The sequence below is a fragment of the Fonticula alba genome (assembly GCF_000388065.1).
Source record: "Fonticula alba strain ATCC 38817 unplaced genomic scaffold supercont2.3, whole genome shotgun sequence".
In the NCBI taxonomy this organism is placed as follows: Eukaryota; order Rotosphaerida; family Fonticulaceae; genus Fonticula; species Fonticula alba.
In genome coordinates, this window is record NW_009242973.1 from 944,275 (window position 1) to 961,140 (window position 16,866).

At 71.8% G+C, this 16,866-nt stretch overlaps 4 protein-coding genes across 4 annotated transcripts in view; 3 read left to right on the forward strand and 1 right to left on the reverse strand.

The window, feature by feature from the left end:
* Positions 1–8,595, forward strand: part of H696_02003 (hypothetical protein) — a gene marked incomplete at both ends in the record, with an annotated part of 17,774 nt that extends 9,179 nt beyond the window's left edge. Inside the window, 9 exons of the mRNA XM_009495901.1 lie at positions 213–1,026; positions 1,180–1,297; positions 1,560–3,161; positions 3,398–6,983; positions 7,118–7,247; positions 7,395–7,669; positions 7,874–7,936; positions 8,082–8,232; positions 8,372–8,595. Coding sequence (XP_009494176.1) covers positions 213–1,026; positions 1,180–1,297; positions 1,560–3,161; positions 3,398–6,983; positions 7,118–7,247; positions 7,395–7,669; positions 7,874–7,936; positions 8,082–8,232; positions 8,372–8,595 — 6,963 coding nt within the window. The remainder of the gene's footprint in view (positions 1–212; positions 1,027–1,179; positions 1,298–1,559; positions 3,162–3,397; positions 6,984–7,117; positions 7,248–7,394; positions 7,670–7,873; positions 7,937–8,081; positions 8,233–8,371) is intronic.
* A 55-nt stretch (positions 8,596–8,650) lies between these two features.
* Positions 8,651–9,746, reverse strand: H696_02004 (DNA polymerase epsilon subunit 1; the record flags this gene model as incomplete). The annotated part of the gene is made up of 3 exons (XM_009495902.1): positions 8,651–8,716; positions 9,347–9,446; positions 9,586–9,746. The coding sequence occupies 3 exons, from the start codon at positions 9,744–9,746 to the stop codon at positions 8,651–8,653; spliced, it is 327 nt and encodes a 108-aa protein (XP_009494177.1).
* Positions 9,747–10,102: 356 nt separating this feature from the next.
* Positions 10,103–12,416, forward strand: H696_02005 (hypothetical protein). Its single transcript, XM_009495903.1, has 6 exons — positions 10,103–10,131; positions 10,277–10,333; positions 10,473–10,579; positions 10,692–10,912; positions 11,007–11,686; positions 11,846–12,416. The coding sequence occupies exons 2-6, from the start codon at positions 10,284–10,286 to the stop codon at positions 12,273–12,275; spliced, it is 1,488 nt and encodes a 495-aa protein (XP_009494178.1). The 5' UTR covers positions 10,103–10,131; positions 10,277–10,283; the 3' UTR covers positions 12,276–12,416.
* Positions 12,417–13,223: 807 nt separating this feature from the next.
* On the forward strand, positions 13,224–14,815 carry H696_02006 (hypothetical protein). Its single transcript, XM_009495904.1, has 2 exons — positions 13,224–13,471; positions 13,748–14,815. Exons 1-2 carry the CDS (start codon positions 13,391–13,393, stop codon positions 14,741–14,743), a joined length of 1,077 nt encoding a protein of 358 aa, XP_009494179.1. The 5' UTR covers positions 13,224–13,390; the 3' UTR covers positions 14,744–14,815.
* Positions 14,816–16,866: the final 2,051 nt, after the last annotated feature.

Sequence of the window (16,866 nt, forward strand, 5' to 3'; positions counted from 1 at the left end):
GGGTCCGGAGGGGCGGGGGGGCTTTATTCCCCAATTTCCAGCCGCCCCTCCCAGCCGCGGCCCCCCCCCCCCCCCCCCTCCGCCGTGTGTTTCCTCCCGCTCGAATGGTCTGGCGGCCTTTCCCCTCCCCGGCGAACATGGTCCGGCCTCCCCTTGTCCCCGTTGTGCGGGACCGATGCCTTGACCGGGGTTGCCCGATCCTCCCGGCGCAGGGGCTCCGCGCGTCCGAGTCCTTTTCGCTGTTGCGCTCGACCCTGGTCAACTTCTTCCCGGTGCACATGACCACCTTCACCGAGCTCAGCCCTCCCGGGGCCTGGCTGGTGGACATCGAGCAGGGCGATTGTCGCCTGTCCCCGATGGAGAAGGCCGCCGTGGCCGTCGTGCGTGTGTGTCTCTTCGGGGGCCTGACCGCGGGGTCGGTGGATTTGCCGGCCGCCCCGGCTGCCGGGACAGCCGGGGCGGCCGCCGCATCTGCGGCATCCGCCCTGCAGGGGCTCTTTTCCGGCGCATCGGCCGGCCTGCGGCGCCTGCTCGGTCCCGGGAAAGAGCTGTCGCGCTCCTCGCTGGCGTACTTGCTGGAGCGGACGGGCACCGGGGTGTCGGGCGCCTTTGAGGGGGCCCTTCGGCAGGCGCTGGCTCCGGTGGGCCTGCTGCCGGCCGGTTTGGCCATGGACCCGGTGTGGGCTCTGGCCGCGGCCTTCTGGGCCTGCTTTGGTCACCTTCGGACCCCCGGGGCGCGGGAGCGCTGTCTGTCTCTCTGGCTGCGGGTGATCATGGCCGCCGGCACGCCGGGGTCCTTCTTCCTTTCGCCGGCCACGACTCAGCTGCTGGACACGGTCATCTTCCTGGCGCAGTATATGGCCCCGGGGCTGGAGGACACCAGCAGCACGGCCGGTCTGGGGCCCTTTGTCCTGTATGATCTCCTGGGCGAAGACCCGGTCACCAGCCGGGTGGTGCATGCCGAGTTGTGTCGCTTCACTCGCACCGACATGCAGTACGGACTGGCCGAGGCTCAGCGGTCGTCTGGTGCGTCTTTCCCGGGCCCCCTCCCGGTCCCGCTTGTCCCGCCTGCTCCCTCGTCTCTCGTGGGCTTCCTCCTTTGGTCCTCCTTCGGCCCTGGGCTAACGGCTTCCCCTCTGCCCCCCCCCCTTTTTTTTTCTTGCGCTCGCGCATACCCAGACACCGATGCGCTCTTCGCCCACCTGCAGCAGGCCGCTTACTTTGAAAGCGCCGCGGTGCCGAATGCCTACCTTCAGTCGCGCTCGGTCTTCTACTTGGCGCTGTTGCGTGCCTCCTTGTGCGTCTGACCATCCTGCGGTGCTACTGTCGATTATCCCTTCTCTCTTTCTCCCTCTTTCTCCCTCTTTCTCTCTCCTTCTCTCTCTCCTTCTCTCTCTCCTTCTCTCTCTTTCTCTCTCCTTCTCTCTCCTTCTCTCTCCTTCTCTCTCTTTCTCTCTCCTTCTCTCTCCTTCTCTCTCTTTCTCTCTCCTTCTCTCTCCTTCTCTCTCCCTCCCCCTCCCTCACCCTGCGTGATCCTGACCCTCGGCCTTCCCCCCCAGCCACTGCGAGATCTCCCTTTGCCGGCACCTCGCCCAAGTGGTCCGCACCCGAGCGTCCTCCCACTCGCCGGCGGACCTGACGCGGCGTCTCCGCCCGGAGGAAACCCGGGCTTTCAGCCAGTCGACTCTCCTCCTGTGGTTCCGCATGGCGACCCTTTGTCAGTTGGCGCCCGGTGCCCTGGTCGGGGCGCTGCCCTTCTGGCTGGGTGCCATGGCCATCTGGACACTGACCCCGGCTCGACTGCTCGGCATCGATAGCCGGACCCCCATGCACTTGACATGGCTCGGGCCGGTTCTGCTCCAGGTCCACCGGACTCAAATGTCGGTCATCAACTGGACCGACCCGCTGGCGCCGGTGCTGCAGGTGCTGGAGGAGGCTGTCAGCGCGGCCGCCGACCGCCGGGGCCCTCGGTCTCCCTTCCCGGTGCGCCTGTACAGCGCCCTGACGGACATCCTGAAGACGGCGCCCGAGGCGGCGGTGGCGCACTTCCGCACGGCCGAGGCCTTCTCGCCGGCCCTCTTCCGGGACTTCCTCCAGCCGGAGGAGCCTTTCCCCCAGTTGCTGGTGGCCCTGGGCCAGGTGCTGGCCGAGGCCGGGGCCGGCGGCGCAACGGCCCTGACCACCTCTGCCACGATCCCCATCTTCCGGGACATCCTGGCCCGGTACTTTGCGGTGTGTCGCCTCTCCACCGAGGAGAGCCTTGCGGTTGATGGGAGCGCCGACGCCGACGCCGCCGCCGGCACGGTGGGCGACAAGGCGCCGGTGTGGGGGCTTTCGACCCGTGCCCTGCCGGCCCTCGGCCTGGCCATCGACTCGGCTGGCCTGTCGGTCGGGCTTCAGCCGCTGGCCGAGTCGGTGCTCGGGATGGCCGCACGCGGCCGGGGGCCGGGGGCCGGGGCCTCGGCCGCCGATCCCGGCGTCGCCCTGCCGGATGCCGATGTCCTGGCCGCCGTGCCGGAAGACCTGCGCTTGGATTCGCTGGGGCTCGAAGCCGCGGCGCCGGATCTCCTGCGCCGGTGCATGACCCGCGTGGCGGATGCCTACTTTGCCGGGCCCGGCCCCGAGGGGGAAGGCGGCCATGGCGCGGGCAGCGCCGACCAGGCCGGCATCGGCCAGCTGACCGTCGACCAATGCCTGGCCCGGCTGACGGATCTCTACAGCGAGCAGGTGGCCGCCCCCGGGTGGCAGGGCGAGGAAATGCACCGGGCCGCGGTGGCCAGCATCAATCGCCTGCATGGGACCCTCCTGCCGGAGATGTACCACCTGAAGAGCGTGCCCATCCAGCTGACCAACAATTGCGAGTCCTGCGGCGGGACGGTGGTTTTCATGAACCGGCACGAGGTGCACCAGCTGAATGCGGACCATGCCCACGAGGCGCAGGAGATCCTCCTGCGCTTCAGTCGCATCGGCGCCTTCGTCGAGGCGGGCATGGACTCGACGGCCTTCCTGCCCGCGGCCCGGCAGATGGTCCGGCTGATGGAGCGCCTGGTCCAGGTGGCCGGGCCGATGGTCGAGCGCATTGCCGCCGCCCGCAGCATGACCGACGCCGATGCCCGCATGGCCGACGCCCTGCTGACCTTCACGCGGGAGTTCATCAACGGGTGCGTGTCCGGTGCTCTGTGCCGCGGTGTCTTCTGCGCCCGGGGTGTTGTGCTTGGTGCCCATCTAGTGGCGTGCTGCTGGATGCTGATCTCCCCTGTTCCGTGCTCTTCTCCCTCTTTCTTCCCCGCCTTTCCCCGCTCGCCCTGATCCATGTCAACCATCTCCTGCCGTCGTCCTCACTTGCGCGATGCCCCCCTCCCCCCCCGACCACACCCTCGCCGGCAACCGGTGCCAGTATCCGCGCGGCGCCATCCTCGCTGGCAGCCACCACCCTGCTGGCGGACGCCTTTGCCCGGCTGGTGGCGCCGTTGGCCCTGGCCTTGAAGTCGGCCCCGGTGGCCCGGCTGAACGCCTTCAGCGATGGCCTGCGGGATCTTGTGGCCGCGGAGATGCACTCGGCCAGGCTGACGCCCGGGGGCAGCGGCCCCGGGGCCGGGCGCGGCTCCGGCGGGGCCACCGGGCCGCTTGCGGCGCCGGCCGCCCTGGCCGCCCCCGGCGGGGGGACCTTCTTCGAGCGCCTGTCCGTCCTCGGGGACATGATCACCGGGTCCCTGAGGCCGGGCTCGGCGGGGGCCGGCTCGCGTGCCGGGGCCCCCCACGTGGGGGCGTCCCTGTCCTCCTTCGACTTCCATGCGAGCCGGAACACGGCCCAGGCTCAGCGACTGCATGCCCTGTGGCCGGCGCTGGATCTGAACCGGACCCCGGAAGACCTGGCCCTCTGGCTGCCGAGCCTGCTGGAATTCGTGGATGGCCTGCCGGGCAACATGGGGGCCGAGTTCCTGACGGCCCCCCTGTCGCTGGTGCATTTCCTGCGGGATCTGGCCCCGTCCCACCGGGGCAGCGAGGTCCCCCGGAATGTGGCGTCCATCTTCGACTTGACCGGGGCGCGTCTGTTGAATCTGACCGAGGGCGATCTGGCCCGCGGGTCGACCGTGGTCCTGCTGGCCCTCACGGCCGAGCGCATCCTCTTCCACCATGGCCCGAGCACCGGGCGTCTGTTGGCCACGCTGGCCGGCAGCCAGCGCCCGGTGCACCAAGCCCTGCTGGTGGCCCTGCTCCAGGGGGTCGTGAGCCTGGTGCTGCGCCTGCTGCCGGCGGGGTTCCACTTCGGGCCGAGCGCGCTGGCGCTGGCGGTTGACCCGGCCGCCAGGCGGGACCCTGTGGCCGCGGCCGCTTGGCCAACCCTGCCGGCCGGGCGCCCGAGGCCCTACTCGCGGGCCGAAGTGCCGGCCCAGCTGCTGGCCCAGTGCCTGGCCCAGTGCCTGGCGCATGTGGTGCCCATCTTGCGCGTGGCCCTGGGCCGGGGCGCGCTGAGCGAGCTGGCCGCCGGCCCGCCGGCCGCCACCGGCGAATTCGGCGCCACCACCTTCGAGGCGCAGGTGGGGGCCGTGGTGGCCGAGCACACCATGTCCCGGCGTCTGGGCCACCTGCTGCCGTCGCTGCTGCAGCTGGCCCTCATGCAGCACCTGATGGCGGCCCCGTGCCGGGGGTCGGCCTCGCCGCAGCCGCCACAGCCGCAGCATCAGCAGCTGCTCCTGCTGCACTTCCTGGATGCCTGGGTGGCGCCCCTCGGCGTGCATGGGCTTCTCCGGTACGCGGTCCTGGGGCCGGAGGCGGTGGCCGCCGCCGCCGCCCCGCCTCACGGCGCCGGGCCCACGCAGCCGCCCCTGAATGAGCTCGTCTCGTTCGTGGACCGGTCCTTCATGCCGTACTTCCTGGACCTCTCGACGCGGGTGGACTGCCGGCGCATTGAGACGCCGCTGCTGGGCCTGCGGCAGACAGCCGGCGGGCGGGCCCCCCTGGCCCCGGCCGAGCGCCCCGCAGACAACTCCCTGGCCCGGGATGTCCTCAGCGCCGGGTGCCACACCCTGCTGGGGGATGCGCTGATCTTTGCCTTCGGCCCGGGGCTGCTGGCCCCGCAGCCGGAGGCCTTCATCGCGCGGATGGCCGGCCGGCGACGGGTGCTGGCGGCGGTGACCGCCTCTGCTGCGACCACGGCCGGCGCCGCCGCCGGCGCCGGCGCCGGCGCCGGTGCCGGTGCCGGTGCCGGCTTCGACGGGTGGAATGGCCCGGGGGGCAGCATCGCCGTGTGGCTTCTGGGCCTGGCGCGTCTGGACTACCGGGCCTTGGTGGCCCGGTGCACGGTGGCCGGCCCCGGGGCCGGGCCCGTGCCCCCGAGCCCGGACGAGGTGCTGCTCCTGCCGCGGCGGGCGCTGGCGGCGCAGCTGGCCGGCCTAGTGCCGAGCCTCGACCCGCCGGGGTCGCCCCCGGGTGGGTGCCCGGCCGGCGGGGCCTCCGCGCAGGCCATGGTGCGCAGCTGGTTCGGGAGTCTGGTGGCCGGGCCGGCGGAGGCCTGGCTCCGGGCCGGGGCCGATCCCCGGCGTCGCGTGGCCTCCCTGCCGGAGGACGCCTTCGCCTTGTTGGGGTCTCTGTCGGCGGCCGGGGGCGCCATGCCGGCGACGACCGGCGGCGATGGCGTGCTGGCTGACGCCAGGTACCTGGCCTGGGCGGCGGACTTCGCCCGGCGGGTGGCTCTGGCGGCCGGGCCGCTGTCCAATGCCCCGGGCATCTACCTGCCGCAGGTGCTGGGCATGGCGCTGTCGCACGTGCGCAACATGCTGGCCGGGTTCGCGTGGCGCGGCACGGCCCCCCCGCCGCGGGTCCTGCTCCCGGCGCGGGCGGCCCTGCTGGCCCTGCAGCAGGCCCTGGTGGAGGTGTTCCTGGCCGGGGGCAGCCCGGGGGCCGGGGGCCTGTGCGGCACTTGCGGCCGGGGCATCCGCCCTGGGCCCGGTGGCCCGGCCGCCTCGCCGGTGGCCCCCATCGACCCGGGGAAGTTGCGCGCCTGGGCCGCTCTCCTCCGGCCCCTGGTGCTGGATCTGCTGGTGGACATGCACCAGCTCGGGGTGCTGGCCGGCCTGCCGGGGGCCTTCTTCCGGCGTGGCGGCCAGACGCCCGGGCGGCTGCTGTGCGGGGGCTGTGCGACGGCGGCCACGGCGGCCACGGCGGCCACACCCGGCGCCACCGGTGGCCCCCCTGCCCTCCCGAAGCAGGGCCCGCTGGAGTTGGGCCTGTCCGCCGACTCGTGCGAGTATTGCCTGGCGGTGTGTCCGTTCGCGGCGCAGGCGGTCACCGGCGGTGCCGTGGCCGAGCTGTGGGCCGTGGTGCCGCCGCACCAGCCGCTGGATTTGGCGCCAGCCCTGCCGGCCGATCGCCTGGCGGCCGTGCTGCTGGCTGGGTCGGACTCGCTGGCCGAGAGGCCGGGGCTGCGCGAGCGCACCGCCCGGCTCTTTGCCCTGCTGGATCCGGTGGTCGTGGCGCAGGCCGGCGCGGCCGGACAGCCGAACGAGCCGCCGGGCCAGGCGGCGGCGGCGGTGGCGGCGGCGGCGTCGGCCGGGCTGCCGGCCCTCGGACAGGCCCTCATCCGGCACCTCCTGTGGGGCCCGCTGACCGGCCTGTACGGGCGGGGCCCGGGTGCCGGGGGCGGGGCCGAAGTGGCCGACACGATGGCCGCCGTTTGCCGGTCGCTCCGGGCCGGCGAGCCGGCGGTCGCCGGGGCGTCTCCCCTGCCGGCGGACATGGCCCTGGCCAGCCTCCTGGCGCTGGCTGGCATGGGCTGCCTGCCGGTGCTGGGCGCCGGGGACTTGGCATTGCCCGGGCAGCAGCTCTGCGGCAGCCCGGCCGGGGCGCCCCCGGCCGCGGGGCACCTGTGCCTGGCCACCCGGGCCCGCCAGCTGCTGGCCGGGCTGCTTACGCCGCCCGAGAGCTCCTTCTCGGATGAGTATCTGCGTGATGTCTTCCTCCAGATGCTCCCCCTGTCGCAGGTGTGTTGCAATCGCAAGGGCCGCCTTTGTCGCTCTTCTTCCCTCGGCCGCTCGCTGCCCGGGCCCCCGGCTGACCTCCCTTTCGCTCCTCCCTCGGACCCACTCGCTCGGCCTGCCGGTGTTCCGACCGCCAGCGCCTCTATCCGGATACGCACCAGCTGGTTGTCGCCGCGGCGCTCGAGCAGAGCAAGGGCCGTGGCACGCGGCTGATGCGCCTCCTCCCGGCCCTGGAGATGGCCCTCTTCCATCCGTACTCCTTCCTTGGTGCGTGTCCCGGGAGTTATGCCGTCGCCCGCCCCCCCCCTGCCTCCTAGTGTGCTCACCTGTTCCGGTGGCCCCTTCTCGCCTTTCCCGCCCCGCCCCGCCCGGCCCCGATCGCACTTCGTTGGGCCTGCCTCTTCCGCCGGCCAGACATGGCCAATTTGGCCTTCCGCGTGCCGGCCGAGCGCCCGTCCACGGCACAGCTCGCGCAGACCCCCCTCCTGCGCTTTGCATTCTACCAGGACGGGCTGGCCAGCCCGGACTCGCCGCTGCTGGCCTGCCCCGGCAGCAGCGTCCTCGCGGTTGGCTCGCATCCCGGGCTGGTGGAGATTCTGGCCCCGGGCTTGGCGACCGCCCTCCAGCGGGATCCCCTGCGTCCGATCCAGGCGGTGTACGCCTTCATGCTGGGGGTCAATGTGCTTGAGGTGCGCACACGCACAGACGCAGGCATGCGCGCGCGCATCTCCCGGCACGCGTGGGCTTGTCTGCGTCACCCTGCCCGCCTTCTGCCCCGTGTCTTTGCTCCGTGGTTCCTCTCTGCACATGCTCACTCACCCCTCCCCCCCCCCCTCTCTCTCCCGTGGAACATATGCGCTGGTTGGACATCCTCTCCTCATGCGCGCACCTAGTCACTCATTTGGCGCCAAGTCCACGCAAACCTCCCGCATCACACGTTCACGGCCTGCTTCAAGGTACGTGCGGCTGTCGGTGCCAATGCCGCAGGCTCGGCTGCCGCCCCCTTGTCACTCGATTCCCGTCTGTGGCTAACCTGCCCCCTGCCCCCCCCCCCCTTCCCCCTCGCTCCTGGCCACACATTGTCCCATGGGTCCTTCGCAGGCCATGGCGCCGGCCTATCTGCGGGCCGTCGCACACTTGGCCCCGCCCGGCAGCCCGCTCGAGCCCCTGCACCTGGGCTTCGCGGCCCTTCTGCTGCGTGTCGCCATCACCGAGGGTAGTACGCCGCCGGCCCTGCGGAGTCTCTACTTTGGTTCGTCCCCACCACCCAAGAAGCCCCCTTTTTTCTTCTCTCGCGAGCCTGCCCACCGACTCACCCACCGTCCTCCTCTCGTGCCCCTCTCGCGCCCCCCCCCCCCCCCCCCCCCCCCCCTACGGGGCTACACTCACAGCCAAGGTCATTGCCGGGTTCCCGCTCTTCGCCCTGGGCATTCCCGGCGACAGCACGACCCAGCTGGCCGGGCCCAGCCTGCTGGATGAGATGCGGCGCTTCCGCCAGGCATTCGTCGGGCATCTGTTCAACTACCCCCACTTCTTCGCCCCGCCGGCAGGGTACGGGCTTCTGACGGCCGAGGTGGCTACCGCCGTGAGCCAGCACCTGGAGGCCCAACGCTGATGGCCCGCCTCTCGAAGGGCGTTCGCCCATGTCCAAAGATCACATGCACTCCCATCTAGGTCCGAATAAACCCTCGGTCGATTGAGGTTCGCCGCCGGTGGCTCAAATGGGGGTTCGGCGGCTGGGGGCCGCATGCGTTGGCTCCTCCTCCACTGCCGGGGGACGGCCAGGCCCTGAGCACGGGCGCCCCGCCCCGCCCCCCCCCCTCCCCCGGCCCCCCTGGTCTGTGTGGGTGGGTGGGGGTGTCGTGTTCGTGGGAGGGTGGGTGGGGCTCAGCGCCTAGACAGGGGGGAGCCGGGACAAGGGCTGTCCGGCGATGACCGCACTGTGTCCGGGGGTCCTTCCGCGCGTCGCCCAGCGTTCGGTGTCTGTGTATGTGTGTGCGCCTCGAATATGGTCTGGCCCACCTCCCCCCTCCCCCCCCTCGCCCGCGCTTTCGGCGGGGGGGGGGGGGGCGCGCCTGACGGAGCGATCGCCCGCGGCACACAGGTTCCCCCGGCGATCGGGGCGGGCGAGGGGTGCGTCCCGCACCTGGCCGTGACTGACATTCGATCGCCATCTCCCCCGCGCCCCGCTCCCCCCCGGGGGGGGGGGCGCCCCCCCCCCCCCCCCTCGGGAGGGATTGGGGCAGCGCACCCTCCACGACGCCGTGCGGCGGGCTGGGGGCACGGGTGCGCGTGTGTGTGTGCATGGGTGCCGCCGGCGCGCGCCGACCACCTTGGGGGTTCTCCTTGGCCAGATCGAGTGGCACCTTGCCGGCCGCCGCGGCCCGGGGACGGAGCGACGAGACTGGGCTGTGGAGGTCGCCGCCGGACTCGTTTCGGGGGCCGCTCCGGCCCAGGCGGGTGCTCCTGCGAACCGGCCGTGGTGCGTCCGTGCGCGCATGCCGCCGCACTGGGGAAGGGGGGACCGGGGGGGGGGGGGGGGGGGGCGGGAGGAGGCCAAGAGGGCACAGAGGAGAGCCATGCTGGGCGAGTGGAGATGATGAACTGACAGGAAAGGCCCTTGTCCTTGACCATCTGGTCGCCGAGGAACTCGGCCAGACGCCGGGCCGTGCTGATGGACGTGGACTTTTGGTTGCCGTAGTCCTCGAGCGTGCGTGACATGCTTCGATTCTCCGACAGCAGGTCGAGCACCTCGGAGTCCTCCATGTCACGGGCTGTGGCGTCCGGGCGAGAATGGGAAGGGGGGGGGGGGGGGGGGGGGGGGGGGGGAAGGCAAAGCACCGCGGGGCCATTTGCCCGCTGGCCGGAGGACCCTGGGTGCTGGAAGGTGCCCCGGCCCGGAGGCCGGTGCTCGGGGCCGGGGACCGGGGGTTATAGGGCCGTGGGAGGCACCTGCACCCGGCTCGGCAACCGCAGGGGGAGGGGGGACGGGCCCACACCCACGCACCCGTCTCCCCAGGGGCCGGGTGATGTGGTTTTTGGGCGGGCCACCCGCCCGGCCGGCCGGGAACCGGAGGAGGCCAACTCCGCGAGCCACCGAAACGTGTCCCCCCTCCCCCTCCCCCCCCCCGTTTCATTCGCCCTCTCCCCGGTTTGTCGCCGCCCCCTCTCTCCTCTTGTCCCTCGCCTCCTCGCGCGCCCTGTTGCTTGTCCCCTCTCCTCCTCCCCTCCCCCCCCCCCAGCACCGCCGCCCCGTCTCCGCGCCCTGACACTAATCCCCCTCGCGCCACCGGCAGGAACACCATGAACCGCGCCCTCCCCCTCCGCTCCTTCTCCACGCTGGCCCGCGTCGCGTGCGTCCGCCTGCCCTTCCCGCTGGCCCTGCCTCTGAGGCCGGCCTGCCCCTGCTGACACGCACGCCCCCTCCCCCCCCTGTCCCTTCTTGCCATTCTCCGCGCTTGCCCATGCGGCCCCCTCGCTTGCGCGGGTCAGCTTTTCGGCCGGCCGCGCCCCGGTCGCCGCCCCGATGATGCGCTCCCCCGCGGCCGCCGTCCTCGGGTCGCCCTCCTTCGGCTTCTTCGCCTCTCGTTTCTATTCCTGTTCGTTGAGATGGCGCCCCGCCCCCCCCCCCCCCCCCCCTCGAGCCCCACGCACCCGACCGCCGGTGTGCCTGTGTGTGTACCATGCTCTGACCCACTGGACCATCCCCAGCCTACCCCCGCCACGAGAAGATCCTGATGCCCATGCTGTCGCCCTCCATGTCCGAGGGTGCCGTGGCCTCCTGGACCAAGCAGGAGGGCGATGAGATCACCGCCGGCGACACCATCGCCAGCATTGAGACCGACAAGACCGCCGTCGACCTCAACTACCACGAGGATGCCTTCCTGGCGCGCATTCTCCTGCCCGCCGGCGAGACCGTTCCCGTCCTGACCGTTCGTGCCCTGTGCCTTCCGGCCGCTGCTCCCTGTCGCCCCCCTCTGCCCTTCGCTCACACGCACGCACGCACTCACACACACACACACACAGCCCATCGGCATCGTCACCTTCGACAAGGACGACATTGCCGCCTTCAAGGACTACAAGGGCGAGGAGGAGGAGGCCGCCAAGCCTGCCGCCCCGGCCGCCGCCGCCCCCACTCCCGCCCCGGCCGCCGCCGCCGCCCCCACCCCCACCCCGGCCGCCGCCCCGGCCGCTGCCTCTGTCGCCACCACCGGCGCCGGTGGCCGCATCCTGGCCAGCCCCGTGGCTCGGAAGATCGCCCGCGAGAACAGCCTCGACCTGGCCCAGATCGCCGGCACCGGCCCGAATGGCCGCATTGTCAAGTACGACGTGCTGGAGTTCCTGGAGTCGGGTGCTGCCGCCGCCGCCCCGGCCGCCGTCCCGGCCGCCGTCCCGGCCGCCGCCCCGGTGGCCGCCAAGGCCGCCGCCCCGGTCTACCCCCCGGCCAACGACGACTACACCGAGATCCCGGTGTCCAACATCCGCGGTGTGATTGCCTCTCGCCTGCTCGAGGCCAAGACCACCATCCCGCACTTCTACCTGACCTCGGACATCTGCATGGATGCCGTGCTGAAGCTGCGCAAGGAGCTCAACGCCCAGGCCGAGTCTTCGCTGTCGGTCAACGACTTCATCATCAAGGCCGCCTCCCGGGCCCTCCTCCGCGTCCCGGAGGCCAACAGCGCCTGGGCCGGCAGCGTCATCCGTCGGTATGTCGGCCTTTTCCACCCGCACCCTCTGCCTTTCCTGTGCCGCTGGTGGTTGTGCATCATCACACGCGCACACTTCCCTCCCCCCCCCCCACCTCTCTCTCTCGCATGTGCTCACACAGTCATGTCGCCCGGCCGCCGCCGCCGCCCTCCTCCCAGCTACACCAATGCCGACATCTCGGTTGCCGTGGCCACCGACAACGGCCTGATTACCCCGATTGTCCGGAACGCCAACCAGCTCGGCCTGGAGTCCATCAGCACCACCGTCAAGGATCTGGCCACCCGCGCTCGTGCCGGGCGCCTGGCCCCTGCCGAGTTCCAGGGCGGCACCTTCACCATCAGCAACCTGGGCATGTTCGGTGTGCGCGACTTCGCCGCCATCATCAACCCCCCGCAGTCGTGCATTCTGGCCGTCGGCACTGTTGAGCGCCGCGTCGTCCCGGCTGCCGACTCCGATGCCATCACCACCAAGCAGATGATGAGCGTCACCCTGAGCTGCGACCACCGTGTGGTTGACGGCGCCGTCGGTGCTCGCTGGCTCCAGGAGTTCAAGGCCTTCCTGGAGAACCCCATCCGCATGCTGATGTAAGCGCGCGCAGCCGGTCGCATCCGCGCCCCGCTCTCGCCGCGCGCACCCTCCCCCCCCCCTCTCTCCTCTTTGTCTCCCCGTGCTGCCGCCTTGCGTCTCGGCGGGCGGAGCCCCGGACCGTGGGGGGGGGGGTGGGGGGGGGTGAGCAATAAGTGGCTTTTGTGGTCGCCCTCCGCCCAATGCCACGCGAAAGTGGGCGGGAAGAAACCCCCAAGGAAACAGCGTGAAAGAGGAGCCATGCGTCGGGCGATGCCCTGCCATGACGCTTCTTCCATCTCTTTACCCTCTCCTCGCCGCTGCCCTTTCCTCCCCATTTCCCTCCCCCTCTCTGCATTTGGTGTTGGCGGCGCCCCCCTCGGGCATCGTTCCCCCCCACCAGGAGGGCGGAGACGGCCTTGTGCGTGCGCGACTCTCCCCACTCTCCGAGACGACCGGTGACGAAAGGCAGCGCCTCTCCCTCCCTCCCCCCCCCTGATTCTCTCTCTCTCTCTCTCTCCTGGTCTTCCGCCCTCCTCCTCAGACATATAACATCTAATATAGCCTAATTATCCAGACACATCCTGCCGCGTTGTGCCGTCGTGTCATATCTATGCGACTCGCCCGGGCTGGCGCCGGGTGGTCCGGGGGGGGGGGAGGGAGGGGGGAAAGGATGATGATGTGGAGCCTGAGTGCCTGACCTGGCCATTTGGCCCTCTCGGGATTGTGCACACCGCCCGTGCGTAGAGATGTGCATTCATCTATTTAAATAAATGGGCATGTATATGCGCGGTGGGATTGCCCTTCGCCGGCCTTTTGTGTGACCCCCGGGTACCAGGCGCCTCCGGCGACGGGGGCGGGGGGGCGCTAGCCTGGGAAAGGCGCCTTGCACATGATCCCCGCGTGATCAAGGCCGATCTGCGGCCGCCCAACCGCAGGGGCCCGGCACACCGTGCAGCCGGGACTCGAGAGGGAGCGCCCGCGCGCCGGATCCCGCTTGCTCACACACCCTTCCCCGTTGCCTGCTGTTTTCGCGCCCCAATTTCCCCCCCACCTCCCTCCTCTCCCTCTCTTTCTCCCTCTTCCTCCCTCCTCCTTCCGTTTCGCCTTGCGTGCTGCTCCTCACCCCTTCCGAGAAGATGGACCGCATTCGCCGCCTTGAGCGCCAGCGCCAGATCGAGCAGGAGGACCGCGAGCGCCTCCGCTCCAAGCAGTCCCAGGTGCGCGAGCGGGTTGCAAGCTCCCTGCCCTTCCCCCTGCCCCTCTTTGATTCCCTCTCCGGCCTGCTTGCCGGGCCTCCAGCCCGCGACCTTCGCTGATCCCCCCCCCCCCCCCCCCGCCCCCCCTCCACCCCCCCCCCCCCCCCCCCCCCCCCCCCCCCCCCCCCCTTTTGTTCCCCCCCCCGCCGCCTTTTCGCGGCCCCCCCCCCCGCCCCTCCCGTTTCCCCCCCCCCCCCCCCTGTCCTCCCTTCCCCTGCCTCTCCGCTCGGCGCGCAGGAATCCTCCAAGCTTGTCAAGAATGACTTCACCTCATCTAGCCCGGCCAGCTCCTCGTCCTCGGTCACCCCCCTCAAGGCCGTGGGGCTGGTGTCGCTGTCGGAGTACGAGCAGCGCGAGGCAGCCCTCGGGGACCGGCTGGCCGCCGAGGCGACCGCCAACGCCACCGGCACCCGCACCGGCACCCTGACCGGGCGGCTGGCCAAGCGGGCAGCCGAGCCCGGAGCCTCGGCCGGCGGCTCGCGGGGCGTGGCCAAGCGCCCGGCCAAGAAGGCCAAGCTCTCCTTCGACGATGATGATGACGACGGCGGAGGGGAGGCGGTGCCGGTGCGGCGCGGCTCGCCGGCCGCCAGCGGCTCGGCCGGCGCCGCGACAACCCCCGACGATGATGCTGGCCAGACCGGCGCGGCCGCGCCGGCCGGTGGCCTTCGCCTCGGCAAGAACCCCAATGTGGACACATCCTTCCTGCCGGATGCCGAGCGCGAGGCGGCCGAGCAGCGCGAGCGCGAGGAGCTGGCCGCCAAGTGGCGCCAGCAGCAGGAGGCCATGAAGGCCGAGCCCATTCAAATTACATACTCCTTCTGGGACGGGTCCGGGCACCGGGCATCGGTGGAAGTGCGCAAGGGCGACTCGATTGCCACCTTCCTGGACCGGGCGCGGCGGGAGTTCGACCAGCTGCGCGGGGTGCCGGTGGACAACCTCCTCTACATCAAGGAGGATCTCATCATCCCGCACCATTACACCTTCTATGACTTCATCGTCAACCGGGCGCGTGGTAAGTCCGGGCCGCTCTTCCACTTTGATGTGCGGGAGGATGTGCGCCTGGCGGCCGACGCGCGCGTCGAGCGCGACGAGTCCCACGCCGGCAAGGTGTGCGAGCGCCGGTGGTACGAGCGCAACAAGCACATCTTCCCGGCCAGCCGGTGGGAGGTGTACGACCCGGAGAAGGACTACGGCGCGTACACCATCGGCGACCGGACCCGTGCCAACCAGTGATGGCCGCCGGCGGGAGGGGGCCCTCTGCGTCTGCCTGCCCCGCCCCGAGCGGGGGAGGGGGGGGGGGGGAGGAGATGGTACATGGCCATCGGCTCCGCCCTCTCCTCCCCGTTGGCCCCCACTCGGCTCTCGCTCTGTGTGTGTGTGTGTGTGTCCGCGTGCGAATAGACAGCGACGCAAATGGAGCTGACTGTCTGCTGGCTGGCCTTGCCTGGCATGCCCCTCCTCTGGCCCGTGCTCCGGGGCCTTTTTCTTCTTTTTTGGCCCACGGCCGGGCCACCGGGAGGGGCGATGCTGCGACGTGGTGCGCTGCCGTCCGGTGTGCCGCGCCAGCGCGACCGCCAGCTGGCTGAGCCCAAGTCCTGGGCGATGTCTCGCTGGCGGCCCTGAGTGCATGGGCGAGGCGCTGTACACGGGGCTGGAGGGGGGGGGGGGGGGGGGGGGGGGGGGGGGGGGGGGGGGGGGGGGGGGGGGGGGGGGGGGGGGGGGGGGGGGGGGGGGGGGGGGGGGGCGGCGACGCCGATGCACAGAGGAAGCCAGCGATGGGCAGACGGATTGTCCGGTCGGGCGTCTGAGACGGCTGGGATGTGCGCAGTTGGCGGCCCACGCCGGCCGAGCGAGCATGGGGCTGCCGCCGGGCGCGGGGTGGTGTGGCACCTGCCCTTGACGGCGCTCCCTGCCCCCCCCCCCTCCCCCCCCGGTTGAGGCCCCCTGCAGTCCCTGTCATGGCGGCTGCCGAGCTCGGCCGGGGTGATTGCCCCGGGCCCGGGGTCTCCACGGCGGGGCACCCTCCGGCCGGGAGCCGAGCCATTCGGGGCCAGCCGGACACCCGAAGCACACGCCCTTGCCTCGGGCTGTGGGAGTCATGCGCGTGCGTCATACGCAGGAGGAGCGGGGCAGAGTGCGTGTGGGCGTGCATTCGCATGTGCCTGTGGGGGGAGGTCCTGCCACTGCGGCCAGTCGGCCTGCGCATCGCGAGCCCGAGCCCGGCACCGATCCGGGACTTGCTGCGGCTGGCAAGGGAACCGAGGGCACTGCCACCATGCCGGCTGTCTGGCATGCCGCTGCCGGGATAATCCGGGCGCCTGGCGCGATGTGGGCATGTCGGGGTGGCGTCGAGCGGGGGGCAATGTGCCTCGCCCGCCGATCCGGCTAACCGGGCATACTGGCAACGGCAGCCGGGCGGCTGGCGTGGGAAAGGGAGCAGCCCCTGTGCTGCGCGGGGGCCGGCCGAAGCGCGAGAGGGCGGCACCTGGAAGGGGCGCCGGGGCATCTGCCCGCGCGTGTTGCCCCGAGACATGGGGGGCCGCAGGCCGAGAGGGCAGCAGGGGGATGGGAGGGCGGGAAGGCGCGGGGCGGGCGCAAAGTGACCGAGTGCTTGGCCGGCCGGTCGACCATCCGGCGGGGGGCCGCGGCGTCCGGGCCGAAGGCTGCAGCCCATATCGGTCGACTGGTGCAGGGCGAGCTGGCCTGGATCCGGTGTTAGAGCGGGCGAGGGGGAGGGTGTCCGCCGGGCAGCGGTCTTTCCCGTACCGGCGAGGCTGCTCGGCGCTGCGGGCCCATCTGGTTGAGGTGACCGTCGGGGTCCTGGTGTGTATGTGTGTGTGTGTGGGGGGGGGGGGGGGGAAGGGCGTGTATGTCCCTCCCCATGCAGGCTGAGGCGGATGTCTCAGCAGGCGAAGTGCCGGTGTGGCGGTGGCGGAAGACGTGGCGGTGTCATGGGGGGGCCGGGGGCTGCCTCAAGGTCGTCCCCTCGGGAAGGTGGGGCCGAGGGGCGGGCAGCGTTGGCCCGACCTGCGGCCCGCGATCTGATCACATCGCCCTCCCCCGGGTGATGGGGCCAAAAGGCCGACCGGATCTGCGCGGGAGGCCCCCGGGGCCGCCTGTGGACTGCTTCACAAAAGTGTCGGCATGTGGAGAACTGACGGCCACCAAAAGGCCGGGGGGCGGGGGGATGTGCATCAGCCAAGACTGCGGCCGGCCTTCGGCATCGGGGCCCAGCCACGGCTGCCGGGGCTTTTGTTTGCCGCCCATCCAGTTGGCAGTTTCCTGCGGGGCCCCGCGCCGGCGTGTCAGCGGCCATTCCTTTTGACCAAACACACTGCCCCCCCCCCCCCCCCCCC

Excerpts from the sequence above, each read along its gene's own strand:
- H696_02005 (XM_009495903.1), top strand. The coding sequence starts at position 10,284 with ATGAACCGCGCCCTCCCCCTCCGCTCCTTCTCCACGCTGGCCCGCGTC. Across the intron at positions 10,334-10,472 it reads TCCACGCTGGCCCGCGTCGC|CTTTTCGGCCGGCCGCGCCC; the intron begins GTGCGTCCGCCT and ends TGCGCGGGTCAG. Across the intron at positions 10,913-11,006 it reads AGACCGTTCCCGTCCTGACC|CCCATCGGCATCGTCACCTT; the intron begins GTTCGTGCCCTG and ends ACACACACACAG.
- H696_02006 (XM_009495904.1), top strand. The coding sequence starts at position 13,391 with ATGGACCGCATTCGCCGCCTTGAGCGCCAGCGCCAGATCGAGCAGGAG. Across the intron at positions 13,472-13,747 it reads TCCGCTCCAAGCAGTCCCAG|GAATCCTCCAAGCTTGTCAA; the intron begins GTGCGCGAGCGG and ends CTCGGCGCGCAG.